Source organism: Lissotriton helveticus, chromosome 9 (assembly GCF_964261635.1).
Source record: "Lissotriton helveticus chromosome 9, aLisHel1.1, whole genome shotgun sequence".
NCBI lineage: Eukaryota > Metazoa > Chordata > Amphibia > Caudata > Salamandridae > Lissotriton > Lissotriton helveticus.
In genome coordinates, this window is record NC_136070.1 from 609,509,044 (window position 1) to 609,535,544 (window position 26,501).

The 26,501-nt window shown below is 49.0% G+C and overlaps 1 protein-coding gene across 1 annotated transcript in view; it reads right to left on the reverse strand.

Moving 5' to 3' along the window:
- Positions 1-26,501, reverse strand: part of SPTBN4 (spectrin beta, non-erythrocytic 4) — a 1,415,585-nt gene that overhangs the window by 24,295 nt on the left and 1,364,789 nt on the right. Inside the window, 1 exon segment of the mRNA XM_078660647.1 lies at positions 20,735-20,777. Coding sequence (XP_078516773.1) covers positions 20,735-20,777 — 43 coding nt within the window.

The window sequence follows — 26,501 nt, forward strand, 5'->3', positions numbered from 1 at the left end:
ACCTGCCACTCCTGACCCTCCCTCGTCCTTGTTCCACTTATTGTTGGGAAAACTCGCTGTCAACCAAACAGCCCTCTTCCCTCCTCCTGCCGCACTGTGGAGAAGTCATCACTGCCCGGTCTGCATGAGAGAGGCCGAGCAGAAGTGTGAGGCACCGCGCCCGGGGCGGCTGCTGGCTCCTTATAGGGCATGGGAGTAATTCAGACTAATCCTGTGCCCTCCTGTGAGCAAGGAGCTGGTGATGGGACTTATGACAGAGGCCGGTGCATCTTGCAGGTGGTTTTGGTGTTAGGTGCGGCCTGCGGGGCTCAGGAGGCTAAGGGGGTGGATGAGAAGACCGCTACTGGGCTGAGGAGAGAGATTCAGAGGGACACCAGCCCCTACTTAAATACAGGCCTGTGGCATGGCAGCCCCTAATGCCTAGCAGCCTTTAGCCAGGAGGGGTGGTCTGTGGTGAGCCAAGTGACCAGCACTCCTAAGGGACACGAAGCCCTGAGCCTCTCAGGCGTGTCAAACGCCAGTAAAGAACCACAAACCCGGGCTCAGCAGGGTGTGAAAAAAGGTTGATTCTGTTTTGTAACGCTTGGAAGCAGCTTTACAAGTTTACGTAAACTTGAGCCAGTAGACTTAGCTTCTTGCGTCTGGCTTCTGCAGCTCGGTAGTTCCACCAGCAGTACTGGAAATGCAGAAATTATTAGCTGGATCACACTTACCATCAAAGAAAGCCCTCGCAACTTGTGTAAGACCCAGCTCAGCTCTTTCGTAGCTCAAGGAGGCGCAATGGTGATGGAGGTCTCACACATTACCAAGGGCAACAATCTTGCTTCTTATCTACCTCAGGTGCATATAAGCCCCTTTGACTTCTTCCTCCATGATCACACTCGCACTGTGAGGAGTTGGCTCCATTTTTTCCCTACCTGTCTGAAAGGCCATTACATTGGCTCACTGGATGTTGCAGATATTTTTCAAAGGTTCCACTCTATTCTTCACATTCTGTCACCAGTGCCCTCTAACCTCCGAAATGCCCCACCTGCTTTCATACTGTATGTACGCCATGCCACCTTTCTTCTGCAGGAGCATCAATCCTTTTTGGCAAATGGGGCCATGGAGGGGGTCACAGAGGTGGAAAAAGGCAAGGGGTGTTACTGCTACTCCTACTCCTACTATTTGTTGTACCCCAAAAAGGGTGAAGTGCTTCATCCTCTTAACGCCTTCTTGTTTGAGAAAAGATTGAAAATGCTAACTTTAACCCAGATCCTCTCTGCCATGTATCTGGGGGATTGAATGGAGTCTTTGGAATTGCAGGAAACATGAATATGTGTCAGTCATGCAGTCTCACAGACGCTACGTTCGGTTCATGGGGTTTTGGAAGCATTTGCAGTACATCGTTATGTCATTACACCTCACCTTTGCCCTTTGGGTGCCTGCGATGCTGATGACTGTTACAGTGCTCCATTTTTGCAGACCTCCAAATAGGTCACTCAGCAGGGTGTGAGGTAATAGTAAGGAATCACAGACCCTGAAAACTGTAGTGTCAACCATTGATAGGAAACCACATGCCTGGGCACTTCTGGAAGCCAAAATAAGCAATCAGATCAGCCAATGGAGTCATGTAAATGTATTAACTAGAACACATTTAAAAGTGCTTTCTGTTTATATTTGCTGTGTGAAGTATGTACAAAAGGCTCGCTAAAAATACAGGCTTTAGGTGATCTTACTTTATTTTTGTACCGGCTTGGACATTAAAATACAGGTGGAAAGCGGTCAGGTGGCAATGCTAAGTGTAAACAATGCCAAATATATACAAAACATAAAAGTATGAGTTTATTAGGCTTAATAGTCAGTGAACCTGGGCGTGGAAGGTTTCTCTGAAAAATGTGCGAGTTGCTCAGCCTTTAGTAACGCACAACGATTTTCACTGATCAGAAGTAGCTCTCACTAAAGGTTGGAGACCCCTGCTCCAAAGTGTACTGCTCATCTGAGAAGGGCTGAGGCAGCACAGAGCTTACTGGGGCAGGAAAAGGTTTGCAGCTCCGGGAACAGGCTCTGCTGGGACGCATTGGAAGGTAAACCAGCATTTGCAATGCAATTGGTCTCGCATTTGTGAGAGTTAGAGCTATTGATGTTGTAAAGGACTATGGGGCATAGCGTTAGCAGTCTCCTTTTTATCTTCTACGATGAGATCAAGTAATGGTACATCGTCTTGCCACATATGACCATCATAATGTCCTAGAACTGCCGAAGAGTTAGTCGCCTTAATAGAACCTGCTGCCATTTAACTAATTCTTTAGTTAAGATTATCTGTACACCTACTATGCTTGTTTGGAGGGCCAGAGGATGAGATAATCTCCATTATCTTCTTGCGGACATTCCTCTTCCGCCTCAGAAATCACCCAATTGTCGTCTTCCTTCATGTCTTCAGCAGTTGGTGGGGCAAGGGATTGATAGAGTAGTCTTGGAGATGTTTCCTTTAGAGGTGGGGGATTCTATCCTAACAATCTTGGACGTAGCACACATCCAATTGACTTGGACAGTATGCAGTCTGTGATGCAAGGCCACTTACATCTTCACCGTGTTCTGACTCTAAAAGTTTGGGAAGGTAGTGGAGGTGTTGCCCTTAATGGTGTAAAGACATGTCCTGCAAATACAGCAGTTGACAGTGTCGATAGTGAGGGTATCACAACCGACAATGTTGCTGAGGTTGACAGTGTTGTCGTCGTCGAGGGTTTTGCTATTGTCGTTGTCAAAGCAATCAGTATTAACTTCAGCAGTAGGGAGAACTGCATGACGCTGCCGTTGACGGTCTCATCGATGCTGATATTGGTGTTGTTGATGGTCTTGTAGTTGACAGCGTTTTTTTTGTGGTCATGGGCAACAAAGTATTTTCCAAGTATTTCCTCCCTTTACTGGATGGTTGGTCATCATTTGAGTGACATTTTTGCGCAGTCTTCTTTTATGGAGTATTTTAAAGCTGCAGGTTTAGTATGTGAGGACCTGGCTGCAAGCACGGTACCTAATAAATCCAGTTGAGCAAATTGTACAAGTCTGCTTTTCTGAGCTGCCTGGAGGGCACTTTTCATTGAATTTTCCCCTGAAGAGATGGCACCCCCTTTAGAAGGGGGCGTGGGGGGTGGCAATTCTCCTTCTCTAGTAGATATGGTGCCAAAGTCCTCTCTTTGTCCTTCAGGGTCTTAGAAGTGAAGGTTTTACAAATCTCACAATCTGGAACGCTATGATCAGGATAAAGCAATACATACACTGGGAAATGGATCATCAGTGTAAATGCTATTTTGCCCACAAGATGAACAGGTTTTGGAGAGAGATTTTCTCTGTCAGCCATGGTGACCGTTGGTGACAGCTGACTGAAGTAAAGGGTCTGCCTTGCCCAGAAAATAGAACATTTCCCTAAAGACAAAGCACAGCACTGTGAGGCTGAAGATAGACCCGGATTAGTCCGAGGGTAGTCCAGGAAAGTATCACTTTTGAGTGAAAGGTTAGAGCAAAGCTCTGCCTGGAGACTCTCTCACACATCACGTGAGGTAGGTATCTGAGTTACGGTGGTCTCTAGAGAGTTGATGCTTCCAGATTATTAGCTGAAGTTTGGGCTGCTTCAAATCAGGTAGATGGCTTACTGAACAAACACACAAGTTACTTACCTTCAGTAACGATATATCTGTAAGAGACATTAGTTAGTGATAGATTCCTTACCTTAGAATTAGCCCCAGGCATCAGACTGGATCTGCAAAGTTTTCGTCAGCAGCACCCCTGCACGTCGGAAGGTGGCGTCGTGTGGCTCAGCGTCCGTCGTAGGTGCCGGAATGATGTCGTCTGAGCTATTTAGACGCGACCACGCGCGCTGACGTCAGTTCTGTACACGACTTTCCGTGCCAGGAACGCAGAGCCATGCAAAAAACTGACCACTGGTGCCATGAAACTAGGGCCCTGAAAGTGATAACCTTAACCCTAGAAATTGGTTCGCAGAACGGGGAGGATGGGTGGGGTGGTAAGGAATCTATCACTACTAATGTTTCTTACCGAAGGTAAGTAACTTGTGCATCTGAAATACACACGTAGTGATAGATTCCTTACCTTAGAATAGACACCCCAGCAATACCAACCCAGATGGTGGGTCTGCGAACCAAGATCACACCAGAAAGTCCTGGAGAACAGAACGGCCAAAGAAGCTGTCTCTCTGGACTTGGCTGTCCAGGCAGTAGTGCTTGGTAAACGTGTGCAGCCCTGGTAGAGTGGGCGCGCAACCCCACCGGAGGATCCTTTTTAGCCAAGGAGTAACAAGCCTTTATGCACAGAACGACCCACCGAGAGATGGTCGCTTGTGCACAGCCTGACCTTTCTTGGCGCCCACGTAGCCAACAAAGAGCTGGTCATCCACCCGGAACTGTTGTGTGCGGTCCAGATAGAAGGATAGCACGCGTTTTGGGTCCAGACGGTGGAGCCTCTCTTCCTCTTTTGAGGGATGCGGAGGCGGAAAGAGGGTGGGCAAAGTGATGGTCTGCCCGATGTGAAAGTCAGTGACAACCTTTGGCAGAAAAGAAGGACGAGTCATTAGAACAACTTTGTCCGGATGGACAGAGAGAAAAGGATGCTTAGAAGAGAGAGCCTGGAGCTCACTCACCCTTCTGGCAGAGGCGATGGCAACCAGGAAAGCAGTCTTTAGAGTGAGGAGATGAAGAGGGCAATTGTGTAGTGGCTCAAAGGGAGCACACATCAGAAAAGTAAGAACTAGGTTCAAGCCCCACTGAGGAATCACAAAAGGAACAGGAGGAAACATGTGCGTGATGCCGTTCAAGAATCTATTTACAACAGGGGACTTAAAAAGGGAAGGTTGATCTGGAAGTCTTAAAAAGGCGGAAATGGCCGAGAGATAGCCCTTGATAGTGCCCAGAGCAGAGCCCTGCTGGGCCAAAGAGAGAAGAAAAAGATGAACCTCTGAAAGAGGGGCAGAGAGGGGATCCCCAGCCTTTGCTGTGCACCATGCCACATACTTATTCCACCTGCAGGCATATACCCTCTTAGTGGAGGGCCGCCTGGTTGCCAAGATAACATTACAGACTTCGGGAGGCAGGTCCAAAGACGTAAACTGCCGCCGCTCAATCTCCACGCAAGGTGGTGGAGACTGGACAGGTTCGGGTGGAAGACCGTCCCCTGCTGCTGCGAAAGAAGACCCTCCCTAAGAGGCAGACGGATCGGGGGATCGATGCTCATACTGAGTAGCTCGGGATACCATACTCTTTTCGAGTTCAGTCGGGAGCCACACGGATGACTTGGGCATGGTCGCGCCGGATCTTTTTCAGCACTCTGGGCAGAAGTGGTATAGGCGGAAAGGCATACAACAGACCACAACTCCACTCACGACGAAAAGCGTCGCAGAGCGAGTGCCGCCTTGGAAATTCCAATGTGCAGAAGTGATGACATTGCGCATTCTCTTTAGAGGCGAATAGATCTAACCAAGGCTCTCCCCATTGCTGAAAGAGACCTTGCACCACGTCCAAGTTTAGACGCCATTCGTAATCCATCATGCACCGACGGCTGAGTTTGTCGGCCCTGGCGTTAAGAGAACCTGCCAGGTGTTGAACCACCAGGGACATACCCTGATGTTCCAGCCAGTTCAAGAGAAACATGGGAACCCTACTCACTAAGGAACCATGGTAATAATTATATAGGAAAAACAGCGGTTCCTGTGGAATGATATACTATGAGGTTGTGATACATAAGCACAATCGTAATATAGAGGGTTAGATAATGGCAGAGCACGAGGGAACTACTAACACTGATTCCAGTGTAGTATATTGTTTGGATTTTTTAAACAATAAAGTTAGGAGTAAACATTATACATCAAAACAACATTTGTGCATAGTGTCCCAAGTGACAAAGGTAACCTAAATCGAAGTGAAAATGTGAATATTACATACAAGGTTTCCACAGTTTATACAAGTCGACCATACTCAAAATAATTCCATGTGAACAGCAACTATATACAATGATATGTGCTGGGAAAATGGTTTCCTTCTTCTGTTTGTCGACGGCGTTTGGACCCTCAAAACAATGTGGGGTCTCTTCAGGACTATTGATGAAGGGACATCTAAATGGGAATTAAATAAAAAGAGCATAAGGCCATATACTGGCACAAAAGTGAATAAAGGAACATAAAGGCCGTTGGATAAAAGGTACCTAAATTTATGATTGCGCAGCCTTGTGAAAATGATGTGCCACACATGAAGAATAGAGGAAAAGGGTTTACTCACATGAGGACCCGTCCGGGTACTATGATTGTGAGAAAAGAAGCAAAGAAGAATGTTGCAATTACTGATAATAGGACAATGCGCTGTGTATAATCAAATACAAGTTTCATTGAGGTTCTTACCTCAATGTGAGGACAGGCTGTCAATCCAATGGGGTATGTAGGTAGGCCAGAGGGGCTCAATTAATTTTACGCCACAGCCGTAGCGTTGTAGAATCCCTTTGTGGATTTACAGTGACAATGGACTGGGAGTTTCTCTGGAAATTCAAATAATAATGATATAGGGGTCACTATGCTAAAATAAGGGCTGAATGCAAGGGCTAAGCGGCCTGATGTTCCAGCCAAGCCCAGAGATGCAGAGCCTCTTGGCAAAGGTTCCACGACCCCACCCCGCCCTGTTTGTTGCAGTACCACATGGCGGTGGTGTTGTCGGTGAACACCTGCACTACTCTCCCCATGACAGAGGGAAGGAATGCCTTTAGTACAAGTCAGATCGCCCGAAGCTCCAGAAGGTTTATGTGGAGCTTGGACTCCGCCGGAGACCAGAGGCCTCTGTTCTCCGCCTCCCAAATGTGGCCGCTCCATCCCAGAAAGGACGTGTCCGTCACAACTGTATGTTCCGGTTGGGGAAGGAGAGGGATCTGCCATTGACCCAATCGGGATTCGTGAGCCACCACTGCAATTGCTGTGCCCTCCGAGATCTGGAGGGATTGGACAGGTTGCCCTAGTGCTGTGCCCACTGGTACTTCAGTTCCCACTGCAGAGCCCGCATATGCCATCTGGCATGATCCACCAGCAGAATGCAGAAGGGCCATCAGACCCACTAGTCGAAGGGTCATCCTGACCGAAACCCGGGACAGAGGCTGATAGATTGGAATCATAGCCTGAATTTCCCAGATTCACTGCTCGGGAGGATAAACCAGAAACTGCGCAGAGTCCACAACCTCTCCGATGAAAAGGAGGGAATTAGGTGCAACTTCGGCACATTGATGGAGAACCCCAGCAAATACAGGAAGTCCGCCATAGTCTGGAGGTGGGAGAGAACTGCCTGGGGTGAGCCAGCCTTCAACAGCCAGTCGTCCAGATAGGGGAAGACTGAAATCTGGTGGAGATGATGGCGTATTCGTCCACACACTGGCGTCTGAAGGGCCTGAAAGGTCGGACTAGGAAGGCTTCAAAGTGGGTGCTGCGGGGTGGAGGAGGACTGACTCGCCCGCTGGCCCCCTGAACCACCTCGGCGGTTCCCACGTCCGCGACCACGCTGAGTTTGTTGCTGCTGTGGTCTGAGGTTCTGCGAACACTGCAGGCGCCCCTTCCGTGGCCACGAAAGGAACGAAAGGAACGAAAGGCAGAAGGTGGAGAAGGCCTAGCGGCCGACAGGCCCAAGGTCCTGTCTGTCTGCCTTATGACCAAAAAGGCGAATGCCATCAAACGGCATGTCCATCAAGGTGTTCTGGACATCCCTTGAGAAGTCAGTTGTCCTCAACCAGGCGTGGTGCCGAAGCGCCACCGTAGTGGAAATCGACCTGCCTAGTGAGTCGGCGGTGTCTAGTCCACAGTGTACAGTGAACTTTGCTGCGTCTCCACCGTCCACACTCACCTGGGAAAGAACTACCTGGGGATCCTCCGAGCAGTTAGGCAGCACCTGCGCAACCGTGTCCCACAGAGAGTGGGTATGATGGCCCAAGAGGTATGCGATGTTCACCGACCGCAGCCCTAAGCTGGCAGATGAAAACAGTTTCTTACCAAACTGATCCAGCTTCTTGGACTCCCTATCCGGAGGTGCAGTAGGGAACGCACTCTGGGATGTAGAGGCTTGGACAACCAAGCTCCCCGGAGTCGGGCGATGGCGTCGGGCCACGTTCCTATCCACAGGAGCCCCTATGTTGGGCCTGGACCAGGTGCCCAAAAGAACGTTAGATAGTGCTTCATTAAAGGGCAGCAAGGGCTCCGAAGAGGTAGCCGCCGGTTGGAGCACTTCTGTCAGGAGGTTAGTCCTGACAGCCACCGTAGGGAGTTCGAGGTGGAGAGCCTTGGACGCCCTACGCAACACCACTGTGTAACTGGCTCCCTCCTCCGTAGCCTCGGTTGGAGATAGCATGCCAAGGTCAGATAAGGTGTCAAGACCACTGGCCTCCCCCAAATCCTCTGCTCACAAGCACAGTCCTGTGCTAGAGGGTCCTCAGACCCCTCCCAGTCCTCCCCTTCCTTCGAAGTCTGTGAAACAGGCTCAAATTAAGGAGGAGGGACATAGGGCACAAAAGGGCCCATCGGCGTCGGTATCCGGCAACGTCAATCCGGCACCGTGTCGGGTCGGGGCTGAACCTGGGGACGACGACGTTGTCTCGTGGAGTGGGCAACGTCGGAAGTGGTGCCGGGGAGATCTGCTCCGGTGGAGGTGTCACTAGGTCAACCGGCGTCGATCGGGTTCCGATCCTGGATCCTTGAGGGGGGGGGGGCCTGCGGCGCCGGGGCCGGATCCGCCGGCGACACCGGGGCTGGAGCCGCCGGAGGTGGCAAAGCAGGACCCCCAGTCGGGCCCGCAGGCGCACTGGCGGGGCCAGACGGCCCAAAGAGTCGGGCCATGGCAGCAAGAAACTCTTGCACCTGGGCAGGCGTCGCCCCCTGGAAGGGGTGTAGACTGGGGGCGACGTCTTAGGCTCCGCCAGAGCCGCGGGGGCGGCACCGCCCGCACCCTCAGCCGCGTCGCGCGACGGGAAGTCAAAGAGCGACGATGCTTCTTCGACCTCTTCTTGGAATGCTTCGACTTACCTGTCCCCGAGTGCGAAGACTTAGATCCAGAAGAATGATGGTGACGACTCCGCGACCGGTCCCTTGACCTCCCACGGGACCGGGACCTTGAACGGCGCAGTGCCGACATCCGGGCCTCAAGTAACTTTCAGGACCGCTCCCACAAAGTTTTCAGAGCCATGGCCCGGCAGTCCGGGCACGACGCAGGGTCGTGGTCGCGCTCCAGGCAGTAGAGACCCTCACAGTGCGGGCCAGTCACCGACATCTTGCGGGGACAAGCCTCGTAAGACTTGAAACCAGGCATCCCTATACACCAGGAGTCAAAGACTCAAAAGAACTGAGACAAAAGTCCCCAAAAAAACTCAGTTAAAAATTGACAGGGGGGAGCATGGCTTGCAGCCAGGGGTAATGGCCGCTGTCTAGATCAGCTCCGTCCCTTCTGCGGAATATTCTCAGTATCCCAAGCCATCCAAGATCATTTGCTGAAGTGTGCTGGTGGGGGCTTGACTCCTGACCCCCCCGTGCAACCTTTTGAGGCCTCGGTTGCGGCATCTGCCTCCCGGGACCGCTCCGGACTGTGAGGTGATCCGGAGTTGCAATGGCGGACAGGAGACGCGTCCGGGGAGAGGCGGCGGCCCTGGCGAGTGCTGGTGCTCCTGCCCCGAGGGATCTGCCTGCGGTGGAGTGTGGAGACTGACGGCGGCGCCGCGGGACCTAGGCTGGTGGACCCGCGACGCCTTCTAAGTACGGGAGGAGAGGAGGTGCTGCTTCAGCGGGCGCCCTGGAAATCGAGGCCCCAGCTTTGAGGCCTGTCTGGTGAGTAGAGCTGAGCCGCGGCAGGCGGAACGGTAGGGGAGCCCTGTGGAGAGATCGAGAGTGGAAGGAGGCTCAGCATTGGGGGTGTCAAGGGCTGCAGTGACTAATTTATTTCTGTGGGCAGGTGGAGTAGACGCTGCGTCGGCTCGAGGACCGAGCTAATCTGTGATGATTGGGGCAATTGGACTGCGGCCCTCGGCAGCGTGAGCCTGGTGGTGATGATACTGGGACTCCCTGTGTGGGCTTAACATGATCCTTGAAGTGGAGAGTTGTCTAGCTGTAGGCGGTGGGCTGAGGAAATGTTGGCTATCACCCACTGTCCAATAGGAGTGCCGCCTATTCCAGAGAGTGTGTGCGGGGCCCCGGCGCCAGAGGAGTGTGGAGAGCGACGGGACGGTGGATGCACCGAGTGGCATGAGTGGTGCCTGTGATCGGCCTGGCTGATTCCCCTCTAGACAATTGGTGGTGTGTGGGCCACTGTAGACGAAAGCCTGGCGTGCCGGATGTGCGGCCGCTGTTCTGCGTAGCTGTCCTGCTGGTGATTGCAGCGGAGGCCAGGCGTGCGGACCCCTGGTGTGAGTGGGTCGCTGAGACTGTGCTATGGCCCATGAAGACACCTATCCTCTGGCCTGAACTTCCTGCTGCGCCCTGCGGAGCGGATGCATTGGTACCGACGATCACTGCGAAGAGTGTCGTCTGTGATCTGCGACGAGAAGGTGTGCTGATCCTTACGTTGCCGTGGGGGTGACTGGCCACTGGTTCCTGTGGTTGGATATTGCTAAAGACTACCTTTTTGGTGTGTCGGATATCGGGGCGAGGCACTCCCCAGTGCTGCAGTTCTGTCTTGGATGTTTCCTTCGCCTGGCTGAGGCTGTGTCCGCTGACTGCCCCCTGCATTTGTTTTAAGATCCCGGGCCCTGCAATCATGGCTACGGGAGGGAAGGGTCCTAAGGCTAACGCCTAGAAACAGCTGACGAAGTTCGCATGGACTAAAACGGGAGACAAAAGCGATTCGGCACGATCGGAGAGAGAGGAGTCTGTGGTGGCCCCTGCGCCGGGAACGGAGCCGACTCTTCATGATGTCATGGCGGCGATAGGGGGGTTGCGTACCTCCGTGGACTTCGTCACTGTTGAGGTCTCATTGCTCAGGGCGGATTTTAAAAAGATGGATGAGAAGGTTAAAGAACTCAAGATAGTAATGAGAGCCCTGCTGATGGACACATCAGAACTTCAGAGACAGATGCTAGACGTGCAGCAAAAGCAGGCAAGAATGTCGCAGCAGCTGGATGACTATGAATACCTGACTGAAATCTTCCAGCCCTACATCCCCGAAAGTACCTTACGCTCCAGTAACCGGCAACTGCTGCAGGTACCTAGAGTAAAGAAGACAAGACAGGGTGGCCGTGCGCTGGCCCATGCCGGACCAGTACTCTGGAACTCTCTGCCCCTCGAACTAAGATCACTTAACAGTCACCTGATTTTTCGGAAAACCTTAAAAACATACCTGTATCCCAGCAACTAATGCTTGTCTTGCCTGTATATTACCTCTGCAGCACACCTTTTCAGAACACCCTCTTTGCAGCATCAGCGCGGAGATACCCCTTCGGGGGTCTATTCAGGCGCTCTACAAGAGTATAAAATAAATAAAATAAAAGGTCGAGCCGCGCCGGAACAACATCCGAATTTTGTGGGTTCCGGAACGGACGGAGGGGCCGGCTGCGGACCTATACGTGGAAGAACTGATTACAAAACACCTGAAGCCCAAGAGGTTGTCCAGCTACTTCTCTATAGAAAGAGCCCATAGAGTACCCGGTGGTAGACCCAAGCCGGGTGCCCCTCCGAGACCCCTGATTGCCCGGGTGTTCAACTACCGTGATAGGCACATAATACTGCCGACTTCGCGGTCCAACCCGCCCTTGAAGATAGACAACTATGAAGTGGCGTTCTTTCCGTATTTCACGGCCAAGGTTCAGGCGCAGCGCAGAAGCTTTCAAGCGGTGAAGAAGGAGCTGAGAGATCGGGAGGTGAAATATGCGATGTTCTTCCCGGCACGGCTGCGAGTGGAATTGGATGGCAAGTCGTGGTTCTTTGACTCACCGGAGGCGGTCTGGGACTGGATGGAGGGCTGAAACACGGTGGGGGGGCCGCAGGAGGGACCGCCCTGGCAGAACAGGATCACAAAGGGTAACCCGGCTGGAGGTGGCAAGTACTGATCCCACTGCAGAAACTAGTCGGCTGGAAGAGCAGGACTGATAACTCTGGAGTCGGTCTGCGGAGTCTGGATCTGGCAGTTTACGCAAGTAGAGGGACATGGATGGGGGATGGAAAACCTCACTGCTGTGAGACTGTTTCTGGTTTTGAGGACCTGTGACATGTGCTATTTGCTGGCTACATTGACGTGATTTGATGTTGCTTTGTTACTATAGGTAGAGGATGGCTGGGAACTACAATGACTGTGTATGTATCCGCGGGAGGGTGGGGTCGGTTCCCTCTGCATCTTTAGCATTTCAGGGGGGGGTGAGAGGCACTCTGTCGAGTTTGGGGGTGGGTAGTTCTAAACCCACTGGCAGGGAGGGGGGTGGACCTGGGGGTATGGGGGTGTTTTGTGGCTGTTTATTGTCCTCAAAGTGGTGGTGAACTCCTATGCTACAGATTGGATAACTTTCTCACTATGTGTTTCGGGGACAAGTTCCAAAATGACTGTATTGTGCTGCAATGTTTTATTTTCTTTGTTGTTATTCAATGCGACAGACTTAGCTGTGATGGTGCTGCCTTTATTTGCAAGTTGTGTACAGAAGTGAGTACTGTGTTATTGACCTCTTGGGCCATGAGTATTGCTGTGCTGGGAGATGGGGGCTGAGCGGGATTCAGTGCTCTCTGTCTTTTCCAGGAATGTTAATGGTTTGGGTGATAAATTAAAGAGAGGTGTCGTCCAGCAGTACCTGAAGAGACAGTCCCCAGATATTGTCCTCCTGCAGGAAACCCACTTGGTTGGAAATAAAAGTAAGGCTCTTAATAGTTGGGGGTACAGGCTATTCGTGCATGCTGACTATACCACCGGGTCTAGAGGCATATGTATCCTGGTTAGGAAAAATACACCATTGATTGTGCATAACACATGGGCAGATCCGAGGGGGCGGTCTGCGGTAGCTGAGGCCCAGTGGGAGGGGAGAGCCCTGAATGTAGTTTCTGTTTATCTGCCACCAGCGTTGGGTAGAGATGCCCTGACTGACCTAGGCAAGGTGTTGACCAACCTTCCTGACGGTACCCTGCTAATAGGCGGGGATTGTAATATGACCATGAATGACACGGTTGATAGATACCCGCAGAGGCAGGGGGCAAGACCAAATGAAATTATGCCGGCATTAGGCTTCTCAGATGTGGGGCGGGAACTGCAGGGCGTGGGCTCTGACTTTACGTATTTTTCTAGTGTGCATGGAAGTCTCTGCCGAATAGACTACTTTTTAACATACACGGCCTCAGTAGGTAATGTTAGGTGTCCCCCGACATATCCTCGAGGTATTTCGGATCACTCCCCGGTGGGAGTGGATTTCACTTATGGGGAAAGGCAGCAGCGCTGCGCCATTGTCATCAACCCGTGGTTGTTGAAGATTCCAGATATCAGGGAGGAGCTCGGGGTGCAAACTGGCTATTTTCTAGACAAAAAATTAGGGTCTGTGGAAGCGGCGCAAACTTTATGGGAGGCGTACAAAGTGGTTCCAAAGGGATACGCCTAGCCATTGAAGGTGAAATATATTGATAAAGGAAGTGAGCTCTTCGTACAGTTGGAGGTAGCCCTTCGAGAGCTTGAGGCGGCTCACGTGCTGTGTCCTTCGGAGGAGGCACTGCATTGCTTAACATTGAAGCAGGAGGAGTACAAGCTCAAGGCACGGGAACACATGTTGGCTAAACAGGCAGCTACCCAACACAGGCTCTATGAGCTTGGCGACAGGGCAGGAAAGACGTTAGCGTGGCTGGAGAGGAAGGAGCAAGGTGCGCGGTGGGTGCCCTGATTAACGCTGCCGAGTGGTGAGGTTCTGCGTCGCCCTGGAGATATAGCGGAGACATTTTCAGATTACTTTGAGACGGTGTATTCTCCCTCCACGACATACACAGCGGAAGACTCGCGGCAACTGCTGGCAGATAGTAACGTACAGACTCTTTCTGATATGGATAGGGATCTCTTGGATGCGGATCTCTCAAATGAGGAGATCCAAAGGGCTATCGCCAGATAAAATCTGGGAAGGCGATGGGGCCCAACGGTACCCCGGTGGAGTTCCTCAAGGTTGTGGCCTCTCAGGTGGTCCCGCACCTGCGGGCAATGTATCAGGAAAGCTGGGAGAAAGGGGCTCTGCCGCCTGACGAGCGTCTGGCCAGTATAGTTGTAATCCATAAGGATGGAAATATGGTGGAGGATGGTCGCTCATATAGACCGATCTCCCTGATTAATGTCGAGGCAAAGGTTTTGGCAAAAGTCCTAGCCACGCGGCTGGGGACGGTGATATCTTCACTAGTGGACCAGTCCTGCTTCATGCCTGGGAGAAACACTGCCCTTAACATCCGCCGGCTCCATAGTGTGATGGCGGAGGATGCAGTCATATTATCACTTAATGCATCTATGGCATTCAACTCGATCGAATGGACGTATCTATTTGAGGTTCTAGTGAGAGCTGGACTGGGCCCTAAGTTTATACGGTGGGTGAGGCTGTTGTATACCGACATCCAGGGGCAGGTTAGGGTTAACAATTTTACGTCCAGAAAGTTTACCCTAAAGAGAGGCACCAGGCAGGGATGCCCTCTGTCACCGCTGTTATTTTCCTTCATGCTGGAGCCCTTGGTGGCCGGGTTCCGTCGCGACGTAATGGTGAAGGGTCTGAAGTGGTCACTAGAGTGTGAAGATAGAATATCCCTCTATGCTGATGACATACTGCTCTATCTTACCTACCCGTACAAATCAATCCATACTGTTCTTAAAATGTTCACGAATTTTGGGAAGTATTCGGGGTATGCAATTAACTGGAGTAAGTCTGTGTTATATGTGCTCCATGGGCAGATCCCCCGTCTCCCCAAGGACTGTGCGCTGGTGGTCTCAGCAGATGGCTTTAAGTACCTGGGAGTCTTCGTCACGCCGGATTCGGCTCTCTTTTATAACCGCAATTTGGCACCCACGTTGGCCAGGCTGCGCTCTGATGTTAAGCATTGGAGGTTGCTACCTCTGTCGCTGGTGGGCCGTGCTGCTCTTTTTAAAATGCTGGCACACCCACGATTTTTGTACATTCTCCAGAACTGCCTGCACAAGATTCCGGACGCATATTGTGTAGCAGTGGAAGGGGAGCTCCGCACATTGCTATGGGATAGTAAAGCCCCGAGGATTACGCTTCAGAAATTGATGAAAGGATGGTATGATGGGGCATAGCGCTGCCTGATGTTAGGTTGTATTATTGGGCCCCACAGTTGGTGGCTGTGAATAGATGGCGGTACGCCCCGCCAGATGACCCGGCTTGTGCCCTGGATAGATACCAGATGGATCGCTCAGGGTACCTTGGGGCTTTGTATGCCTGCACTAGGAAGCAGCAGTATATTGGTCCCACTCAGCATACGGTACAGATCTGGCGGTTGGCTAACTCGCGTCTGGGTTGGGCAGGAGTGCTCACTAAGGCGACGCCATTATGGTCTTCACAGAAACTCGGCATGCTTTGTCATCAATCGGGATTTGACAAGTGGGATGTCATCGGTATTTCGACGGTTAAAGACCTGGTAAAAAAGGGAGCGATTCTCAGATTTGAAGAGTTACAAAAGGCCTATAGCCTGGTGTCGGGTGAAGTCTTTAGGTACCTACAAATCCGACATGCTTTGCAGGCGGCCTTCCCCAGCTGTGAGGACATACCGGAATCGTCGCCCCTTGAGGATCGCCTGTTAGATGGGCCGCTGCAGTCCAAGGCGATCTCCCTGACCTATAAAAAACGTAGTAATAATATGCCTGATTCCTTTGGACAACTTAAGGAGCGCTGGGAGGGGGACCTTGGGTCGATTGATGAGGAGGATTGGAGACCGGCGCTGATGTCACCTAGGGAGGCTGCTATTACACTCAGATTTAGGCTCATCCAGCTACATATCCTACACCGCTCCTATTTGACGGGAATAACACTAGCAAAAATCGGATCTCGTCAAGATGACCTGTGTTTGAAGGGTTGCGGACAGCAGGCTTCCTTTTATCATATGGTGTGGGATTGCCCGTTAGTGCGGAGATCGTGGGACAGGTCCATGACACATATGCAATCTGCACTAGTGAAGACGCTCAGCCTGACGCCCCACCTGGGCTTGCTTAATATATGGGAGGATACAGATCTTACTGAGACGGAGCGGCAGTTGGTGATGCTGGGCTTCATGCTAATCAAGAGATTGTGAGAGGATGGGGCAGGGCGACATCGCCGGCAGTGGCGGTGTGGCTGACAGAGTTCGATAGATGTATGGTGGCTGAGAAAGAAGTGTTCATAGCTAGGGGGTGCCCGAAGAAGTGGGACAGGAAATGGTCCGGATGGAATTCTTATAGGGGGGAGGTATGTGTATCACCTGTGGTGGAACTGGGAATGAGGAGACGTAGAAGCAAATGTTTAACACATCTGTTATTTCGACCTTTGTCCTCAGTGCGGTGCTGTATGTAGCTTGCAAGTATCCTATGTAAGTATTGCTTATTTTGTCTGTCACAAAATTTTCAATAAACATATTTAAAAAAAAAAATAATTGACTGGGGTACCGCTCTCTCCGGATCCGAGCTTGCTGGTGCGGAAAAAGAAAGAACTGACGTCAGCGCGCGAGGGCGGCATTTAAGTAGCTGCTGCGGCGATCATGACGCCTACGACAGACGCGGAGCCACACAATGGCACCTTCCAAAGCGCAGGGGTACTGCTGACGAAAACTTTCCGGATCCAGTCTGACACCTGGGGGTAATTCTATGGTAGGACTCTATCACTAAAGTGTCTCTTTCAGATACTGTTGTTTCAGGCCTTTGGTCATATATACAATGCGGATTCGCAGCATGATGATGGAGAATGTTTCAAATGTGTGAATATATAAAAGACCCAATGTTGCAGAATTAGGGTTATTGCTTCTATATTCCACATTGTTACACTAAATGCTGTGATGTGGTTTGAGTTTATGTATATTACTAAAGAAAAATGCGGTAAAAGATGGCCTGTCTCAGACAAACTGCTTAACACTGGAATGTCTATCTCCAAAGTATATGTTCCATGGTCCCCACACTCAGGTTGGACTATTCTATGTTTATAACCCTGTGTGTATGATGCAAAAGGACTATTTTCCTTGTGAAAAGCTCCATATGCAAAGCATATATTGCGGGTTACAACGGGCCCCTCTGATGTGTGCCTTACTGAATCTCTATGAGGGATGACACATTTCCATGTACCATAATACAGGCTGATGGATTTGTGTAGTTATGGTGAACCAATTTTATAGACATTCTTTGAATGTGCATATATACATCACTACCTACAGGAACAGTAACAAAACCAATCAAACACCTTTTCTGTATCTGGTAGCAAAACTGCCATTGGATATTTTAGGGTTTGAGCTTGCTCATTAAGAAACATGGTGGTATTCATGTAGAAGGTGTGAGAAGTTGGCCTGGTATATGATGTTCACTATTCTAGTGAACACCTTGCACCAGTCCAAACAACCCTTATGGTGATGGTTGTAAGTCAACATTATAGACCAGCTATCCTAGTGGTAGCGTGGACAGAACAGTCTTAGGCTAAAAGACTCTTGAGGGCGTGTAAAGTCAGCTGTTTTACCATATGTAACCCCTTGAATATCAAATGAAAGGACACCACACAGGATATATATATAAAATATATATGTATTTATTTACTAACACACTCCTCTGAACTCTTTATGAGATCAGAGGCCAAAACACATCACAAGTTACTTAGTCAGAATACGTTAAGTCGCACAATTTACTGTTAGGCCCTAGGGGCGAAGCAAACCATATATTAAGAAAGTGGTATAAGTACCCCGTCATGAGAAAAGGAAAGGCCTAGGGCCTAGGGAATCGCTGGGGCTACACTATCCGAGCCTTAGTTTAGAAGTAGGAGGCCCACAGGCGGCGCGTGCAGTGTCTTTACACACACACGCGAGAGTCAATGCAAAGTCAATGGGAACTTAGAAGTTAGATTTAGAAGGATTTAGGACACTTCTGGTTTAGCTAGGAGGAAACAACTAAAAACCTAGACACTTGGATAGTCAATACCCTTGGGAGCACCGAAGTACTCGCGTTACCTCACCCACGGACGGCGGGTGCATAGGTGTGAAGATGTGTCGGGTTTCGCCGTTGAAGCCTATGGAGCCTTTGAAGAAAGATGCTGCAGGCGACCAGGAGGAAGATGTCCGGGTAGATCCAAGGGTGGATCGAGGATGAAGAGGACCTGAAAGCAGAGGGGACAGAGTCTGGGTCACTAGCCAGTGACCGGGTGGAACCAGGAAGGAACCAGACGACGTCGAGGAGCAATCAGGTGCTGTCTTGAAGCTTGTCTTTGCAGCCACGCGGACCAGGAGGCGTCGAGCACGACCAGGTGCTGAAGAGGAGCTGTCCCACGAAGGTTCTCGCAGATGGAGGGTTCGACTGCCGGAATTGGAGTCAACAGGCCTTGGCAAAGGCAACTCACGCAGCTTACAACAAAGGCTTCTGGTGCAGACCAGCAAGGTCTGGGGTGCTTCTCCTTTAAAGGGAAGCAAGGGCCAGTCTGGAGCAACCAGACCAGCGATGTAGATCAAAAGGATTGTCGTCACAGAGGCTACTAGCCAACGTGCCAGCAACCGGACAACGCATCGAGCAGAGCAGAAGCAAAAGGGCCCCACGCAGAACTCGGTGCAGGTGGAGCTCAGGTTCGGGGTTTCTCAGTCCCCAGTGCACAGCTTCGAGGATACCTCAGAAGCTGCACAGTTAGCAAGTTGCAGGCTTTCCAAGATGTCCGGTCCCACGTGTCTCGTCGCCTCCACGGATCTCAGCTATGCTGCAGTCGGGAAGAGAGGATCAGAGAGGTCTGGAAGTCTGGGTTTTGTCAGGCTCTGTGCTCGGGTTCTGGCGGGAACGTCGACAAAGCAAGCCGTTGATTTGCTGGATGGTGCCTGGTTGCCCAGGGTGGTCACTCCTTGGCCACAAGGGAGATTCTTCAGTCTTCAGCTTCAGCAGAACGTCGAAGGTCCAGAGTTTCGTGTCAAGTTTCGATTCAGGATTAATCTAAAGTCTCAGGACTCAGCTCCTACCTTTATACAACTAAAAGGGTCTGGATTACTTTCTAGGTCCCTCCAATGGGTGGGACCAGGAAGGGGGGTGGTTACACCCCCTCTCCTTTGTCCAGTTTTGCGCCAGAGCTGGGGCTGGAGTGCCCAAACAACCGGTTTGAACTGGGGCTCCATGCATACATGGAGCACCTAGGGTGTTCCATGCAGTGTCTCAATCTATTCAGCCCTCCCTGTCCCAATACACAAAGTCCTGTCTGGGGTGGTGCTCACACCTCTCCAGGCAGGAAACCTATTGTCCAAACCTCCGTGACTGGAAGGACTCCCAGCAGCAGGAGGTCAGACTTGTGTCTGTGGCAGCAGCGTCAATTTTGTGACACTGGGGCTCTGGTTAACTTTAACCGGGATAGTCAGCAATAACATGTATTCTCCCTCTAGAAGGGTGGAATGCTACCCCCGTCGCCACAATTGGCGATGGAGTAGTATTCCAAAACGTATGACACCTTACACAACATGTTTGGATGAAGCCAAACCAAAGTTAGCATTTAACCGCGAGGTTCATAATGCACTTAAGAGTATATGGTATGGCAATATCATAGAACAGCTATAAGCACATGGTTCCGAAAGCTGCAGACAGGCTCAGCTCATGCTAGAGCACCATCTCACACATAACCAAGCACTCTGCCTCTAGGATTGTCAAGGCCTGCCATAGGAGTGACTTATAGGTGACTGTGTGTCTATATATAAGGGTAGTTATAGGAACACTATACCTAAGCAAGGGGTGATTACACTACCTTGCCCCAGCTGAGTGATCAGCCAGTTGTGTCAGTTTGAGTGGCCAGCCAGGGGTGGCATAATACATCCTGCAGCCCCTGGTAGGCCTTGGTTACACCTATGCTCTGGGCACCTATGGTGCACTTGTACAGGGGCTGATAAGGTGAACCAATTCCCAATTGTGGATGTACCTAGAGTACATGGTTTAAATTTAGAGAGAGTGCATCTGGGCTGTGGGTCTGATTAGCAGGCCCACAGCCACATCTAAGTCGAAAACCAGTAAAGCAAAGCAAAAAGTGGGGGTGACCATAGGAAGCAGACCCTACTCTCCTACAGAAGGTGGTTATCTCTTTCGATAACAAAGCTGTGTAGAAATCAAGAAGCAAGAGTGCTCAGTGTTATTGCTAGCCTACTGTTCAGAGTTCTGGAATAGAATTTCAGATCAGCATTTAATAGGGATATTAGGCAATAAGATAGAGTTCTGAGGGTATTTTGCTTGTTTTAATATAACTCTGATAACATAACATGTCTACAAGTTTTAAGCAGTTTCACTGTACCCCTACTTTCTTCGAACATTTTATGGAACAGAGGTCTAGTTCTTTTATTAGAGTTTTATATAACTCACCTGGTATTAAATCGGGTCCTGAAGTTTTACCAGAAGTTGTACCTTTTATTGCCTGTATAACCTCTTCGTTTTTTAACATACTCAAATAGGTTTGAGCATTTTAAAAATCACTTTATTTTCTAGGTGATTAAAAAACAAATTATTGTCTTCTGCCTTTTTTTCCATGCCCGTATGAAACAGGGGGTCCAAATGTTATTCAGATACAGAATGCTATAAAGTATAGGTGAGAAATGTTAAATATCTCTTACCTCATCCTTTGATTGGAAGAGAAATTCGTTACCATCACTTGTCCTGTAAGAAATTGTGAGAGTCAGATTTGCAGTCAACATAGATACTAAAACAATCAATGGACAAACAATAGCATTAAAATTACATAAAACCTGCATTCCCGAACACCAGAGAAGGCATTCCTCCTTATTCTCTTGCAGAGTTCTGAAAAGATATATGGCAGTGGTGGCCAGGACCGGTCCAGGTGAGTAATATCCATGCTAGATTTTCTGTATAACCAGTAATTATACATAAGAGTTCCAACTAGATGAATTGAATGTAAATGTATCTTATGGGATAGCCTGAAAATGTGGGTCCAGTGTACCCGGACCTCCATTTACCAGCACAAGCTTTGTACAACATTACAGCATATAAACACCTTACTCCTTATCTAGAGTACGATGTGGGATATTGGGCAAAAAGTGGCGGATGTCCCACACACCATATTTAAATTGCACTGGTGTCAATGCCACTCTAAATATGGCAGACAGGACCATCACAATTATTTGCAGATGCCCGATCCGCCACACCCTAAATAAGGTTTTTGTATCTAATACAAAAGTATGCATTTTGAAAGGCTGTCATGGCAGCTATTGATTTAAACTTGTATTTTAGAATTTTAAGTCAATCATGACTTTGTGATCAATTTAATAAAACTCAACCAGACTGCTTGCAGAAAAGAAACAGTATGAGAAATTGGGTTGTTGGTTGAGGGGTAGTTGAACCCCAACTCAAGAAACAGCTATAATCCTGTCAGAGTGTACTACAAAAAATCACTATATTAACCTGTACTTAACCCTCTGGTAGCTTGGAACAAAAGCAGTTAGCTGAACTTAGAGGCAATGTGTAAAGTATGTATGTAGCACTTAAAAGAGCAATAAAGAGAAAACACAACACAGGAAAAATTCCACCCCAATTTGGAAAAACAGTCAATTTTAGTAAATGATTTGACACCAAACCAACAAACATCCAATAAAAGGACCCGATTTATGAATTTTTAAAGGTTAAAGTGTAAAAAAGTACCTAAAAGATCAAAGCGACCACTGCAGATACATTTAGTCGCACAAGACCAGGGCAAATTTGATAGTTATGGGCGACCATGATGGAGGGCTGTATGGATGCATGAAGTGGATTCAGCATGGTCTCCCCTTACCTTTGGGCTTAGAAGAATTTTTAGGGAATCAATGTCTGAGAAGATAAAGTTCAGCTGGGCAAGGTATTCGGTGGTGTCCAGGGAGGAGACGCTGTTGTCGAGAAGCTGCTGGGCAAAGTCACGGTGACGTTTTTTTTACGTTCAGATTTAGCTCCTTTTTTTGGAACTTGAAGATCTCCAGCGGGATGAAGCTGCAACCTGTAGCCAATGAGCGATCCACAAGGAAGAATACCACTTCTGTGAGGAGCTGCTGAACAAGATTTGCAGCTGCAGAAAAGAACACAGCAGGAGCTGCCGTAAAATCAGGCCGACCGGCGATACACCTTGGGCAGATCAGTGAGCAGGTAGGTTTCCGTCTCCTCTTGGTTCTCAGAGCACTTTCTGGGCAAAAAATTTTCTAAGTTTGGGATTTGGGCTATCTGGACACTATTAGCACCACTTCAAGGGTCAAGGACTGGAGGGGCCTCCTGGGTCCAGGTTCAAAATGGTAAGAGATTTTTCTGTCCCTGAGGCTCTGATCAGGAGGTCAGCCAACTAAGATTGGAGTAACTATGAAAGTCCTGGTTTTGAGCAGGAAAGCAGGTCTCAGGCAGCAGGGAAGCCCTTTGAGGACACAGGACAGGCTTCATGTAGCAGAGAAGTCCTCTGAAGTACACATCTGGCCACAGACAGTAGGGCAGTCCTCTGAGAGTCCTTACACAGGTCCAGCGTGAATTGAAGAGTGGTCCAGAGGGTCCTATTTTCATGCCTGGTACCAGCTTTCAAGAGGAAACAACTTCTGGAGTACCCCCACCCCACACAAAACAGTTTCCTGACTACCTGTCCTGGTCTCTGTCTATGGTCACAATAAGCTAGTGTGAAGTTATATGTGTGTGAGCTGAGGCAGGGTCTTAGGCTGTGCACAGTTCCACCTACTTCCATCCTGCTTGGATGGTCCATCCTACCAGTAGCCAGTCCCTCTACTGTGTGGCTGTCTGGGAAGAATACACAAAGGCTCCTGCTAACTACACCTAGCATTGTGACTCAGGAAAACAGGATTCAACACCAAAGGGTTAGGAGAAGAACATGCCAACTTTTTAAAAGAGGCCTTTTCAGAATTGCAACTTAAAATCCTACTTTAACGTTAAACAGGAGCCTAAATTACAATTTCTTAGACACCAAACATGACATTTCTAACTGCTCCTAAACAAAAAGGTACCCAGTGGTATCCTATGGGAGATATAGGAATCACAGTAGTGAAACATGAATTTGACTTTTTCACTACTAGGGTATGTAAAACTTAAAAGTATATGTCCAACATTTTAAATATGATGCACCCTGCCCTAAGGGCTGTTTAGGGCCTACCTTTGGGGTGATGTATATGTAATAAAAAAGAGGTTTTAGGTCTGGCAAGGGGTTTATTTTGCCCTAATCAAATTGGTAGTTTAAAACAGGCCTGGACATGTTTTAAGGGACTACTTAAGTTGGTGACACAGTAAGTGTTGCATGCCTACTTTAGTAGGGACTTACAAGTAAATTAAATATGCCTCTCTGGTATATGAAAATTTGACCATATTTTACAGAGTGAACACAAGCACTTTTGCACTGGTTAGCAGGGGTAAAGTGCACAGAGTCCTAAAGCCAACAGAAATATTCAGCAAATGTGGAGCGGAAAAGGCAAAATGTTTGGGGGAAGCCCCAAGGCTCGCAGATTTGACAAATAGGTACTATAATAAGCCACAAAAATACTATCAAGAGCATGGGCTAAAGAAGATTACTACTTGCCACTGATAGTGAGTATACAAACCGTCTTGCTTCACTTACTATACAAAGCAGCTCTATTGCCTGCCAAAGGCCAATACATTGAGAAAGAACTGCATGGCTGATGCAATTTTGAAACACTAACAATTAAGAGAACACGCTATTCCCAAGATAGCAAGTGTGTGGTATTGAGATGTGGGATACCAGTATAAGAAAGCAAATGATCTGATCATTTTGGTCACTCATCCAATCACTATTTCTTTAATGCCATAAACCTATGAAAAGCACGCACTTGATGGGCACAAAACAATAACGGCACTTTCCTCCAAAATATTTGGGACAGAAGTTAGAATATTTATTTACTCAGTCATAGAATGTTCTGGGGAAAAAGTAGTTTAAATTTGTATGTGCCAATAATCCTACCAGCAACTTCTGGGAGACACAATATTAAATGACTTGACTTGATGTAAGTAGAACCTGATTCAACTCCAGGTCTGGGAGAGTATACAAAATATAAATATGGAAAAGCTCTGATTGGGAGAGATGCATGGTAGATGCAGATGTTGGATACTAACAGCTTTTGAGCCTTTAAGAAGAAACTGAAACTCACTGGGTTCATGTAAGATAGGAATACTGTACTGTTAGCACTTGATGCAGAATAAGATGTCGACATCATGGTAATGTCATACATTAAAGTACGATGAAACTAGTAATATTAATTAAAGGACACCTCTCTTTTATAGAAAACAAACCCGGACTGATCAATGGGGCAAGTATATCGTCGTCACCAGCCACTTGTATGGGTAAGTCTTGATACTAGCAAACCCCCTGCTTTTTTAGAGGTGATCACAAGACTCATCGGAGACCACCCTGTGGAACCCCTGATGTTGGGGAGTACTGGAATGGGGTGGTGGGCAATGTTCTTGACAGACTCCGAGCATGGGAGGGCCGCCAGGTACCCACTCCCTGCAGAGGCCATTCCTGGAGGCTAGGGAGTTGTCGGGACGTCTGACATGGGTTCCATCAAGGGGTCAGGAGATACGCATTTTATTCAGGGACACATAACACTCTCTCCCGCCTGGATTATTTCCTCCTCCGCAGGACAGAGATACATTAGGTGATTGACGCACAGATCTTACCTTGTGGGCTTTCAGAGCTTTCCCTGATAACGCTCCATCTGTGCATGGCTCGTACCAGAGCGACCTTCAGGTGGGTGGCGTTTGGCACCCTGGTCGTTCCGGGATACAGCGCTCAATTCACAAATGGGAGAAACAATAGCATCTACCTGATCCAAATTCAACATTATGTGAGAACCCCTGGTGTCTATCCTGTGGGAGGCCCTCAATCTAACTTTTTGAGGGGAAATCATAAGTTATAGGGTGGGGGAAAAGTTTAGAAAATGGCAATCTGTCCGAGATTTAGAACTGCAAATTGAGACGTTGTAATCTTGTTACGCTCATAATCCTGAACCAGGGTTGGAAAAGTAAATTTTGCCATGTTCTGTGTCCCTACGCCCCATCCATCATATGTTATGTATGCATGACCAATATGCATATGTTATTCCCCATTTCTGATTAATGACGCAATTACAGTTGTGTCCACCTCTGGTATGTTAGTTTCCAGTCCTCGTGAATACTACGAATATCAGGCCTATGTAAAGTAATGTTGCCACGTTTCTCAGTGTGCACGTTATTCCATTATAAAGTCCCCGTTTCTAGGCCTCAAAAGGGCCCGGACCACAGATTCAGCTCCCGTCTCCTGAAAGCCTCGCTGAGGAGCGATACAGCCCCCACCTGTATCCTCGACCTTTCACTTACTTCCTGCCTCGCAGTGCCCGGTGCAGCCCGGCTCTGCCTCTGAGTCTGCCAAATGTATGTTATAGTTCCTGCTATCAGTTCAGTCCTCCTCCTCTGCATTCCTAAGCTACTGAACTGCATCAATAGTTTCCGTCATTGTCTAGCCTTCTCGGCTCCACGTTAGAGAAATACTGTATTTAATAGTCATTTAATATTCTTCACGCACTACATGTAGAATAATGCATGGTCCAGTCTTAGAGTCAGGTTAGCCTCTCCCCTCATGACTTCTAGTTTATATCAACATGTTCCCTAAACATTAGATACCAGATAGGGTTTAGGTACATGTCGCTCCGACCCTCCAGACTCTAGTCTCTGCTCCTAGCACAGAGTTCGTAGCCCCCAGCTTCTCCTAGTAACACGTCATTGCTAGTTTTCGCGCACCATTAGGTTAGAGGTCCCGGCTCCTTAGGTAGCCCCCTCCTATGTGTCCGCCCATTCATGACATATTCTGTTACGTTTTACATCACATGTCTAAGTAAACTCCCAGTTACACCTCTTTTTACTGTTATCTCTCGCGACTGTTACACGTCACGCCTTCTGCTCCACCTACTGTTACGCCTACTGCAATGTAATGCTATGTGTTTGCGCTATGTATATATGCCTGTTTCTTGTTATTGAATGTTAGCGCGCTCATCCCAGACCAAGCCCCGGCAGCTGCTGGGCCCCAGTTGTCCTGCTGGGCCCTCTTTTTCCCCTGCCAGGCCTTATTGTCCTATTCCTATGCAGGTTGTCCTGATCCTGTCCTTATGCTGTAATAAACCTGCAGAAACTCCTACTACCTCGAATCTTGACTCTTATTTTATTGAGCTATCTGTTATACTATAAGTCTAGTCAAAAATAGGGTATTATTTATTTATTTACCACATAATGGCGCCCGAACAGGGACTTGCCCTTTCCCCACGCGTCGGTGAAGCCACGCCGACCCCCTGACCCTCTGCAGTCGTGACGGAACTCTTCTGCGCAGTGGCAGATATTTCTGCTCAAGTATCCCTCAGGCCC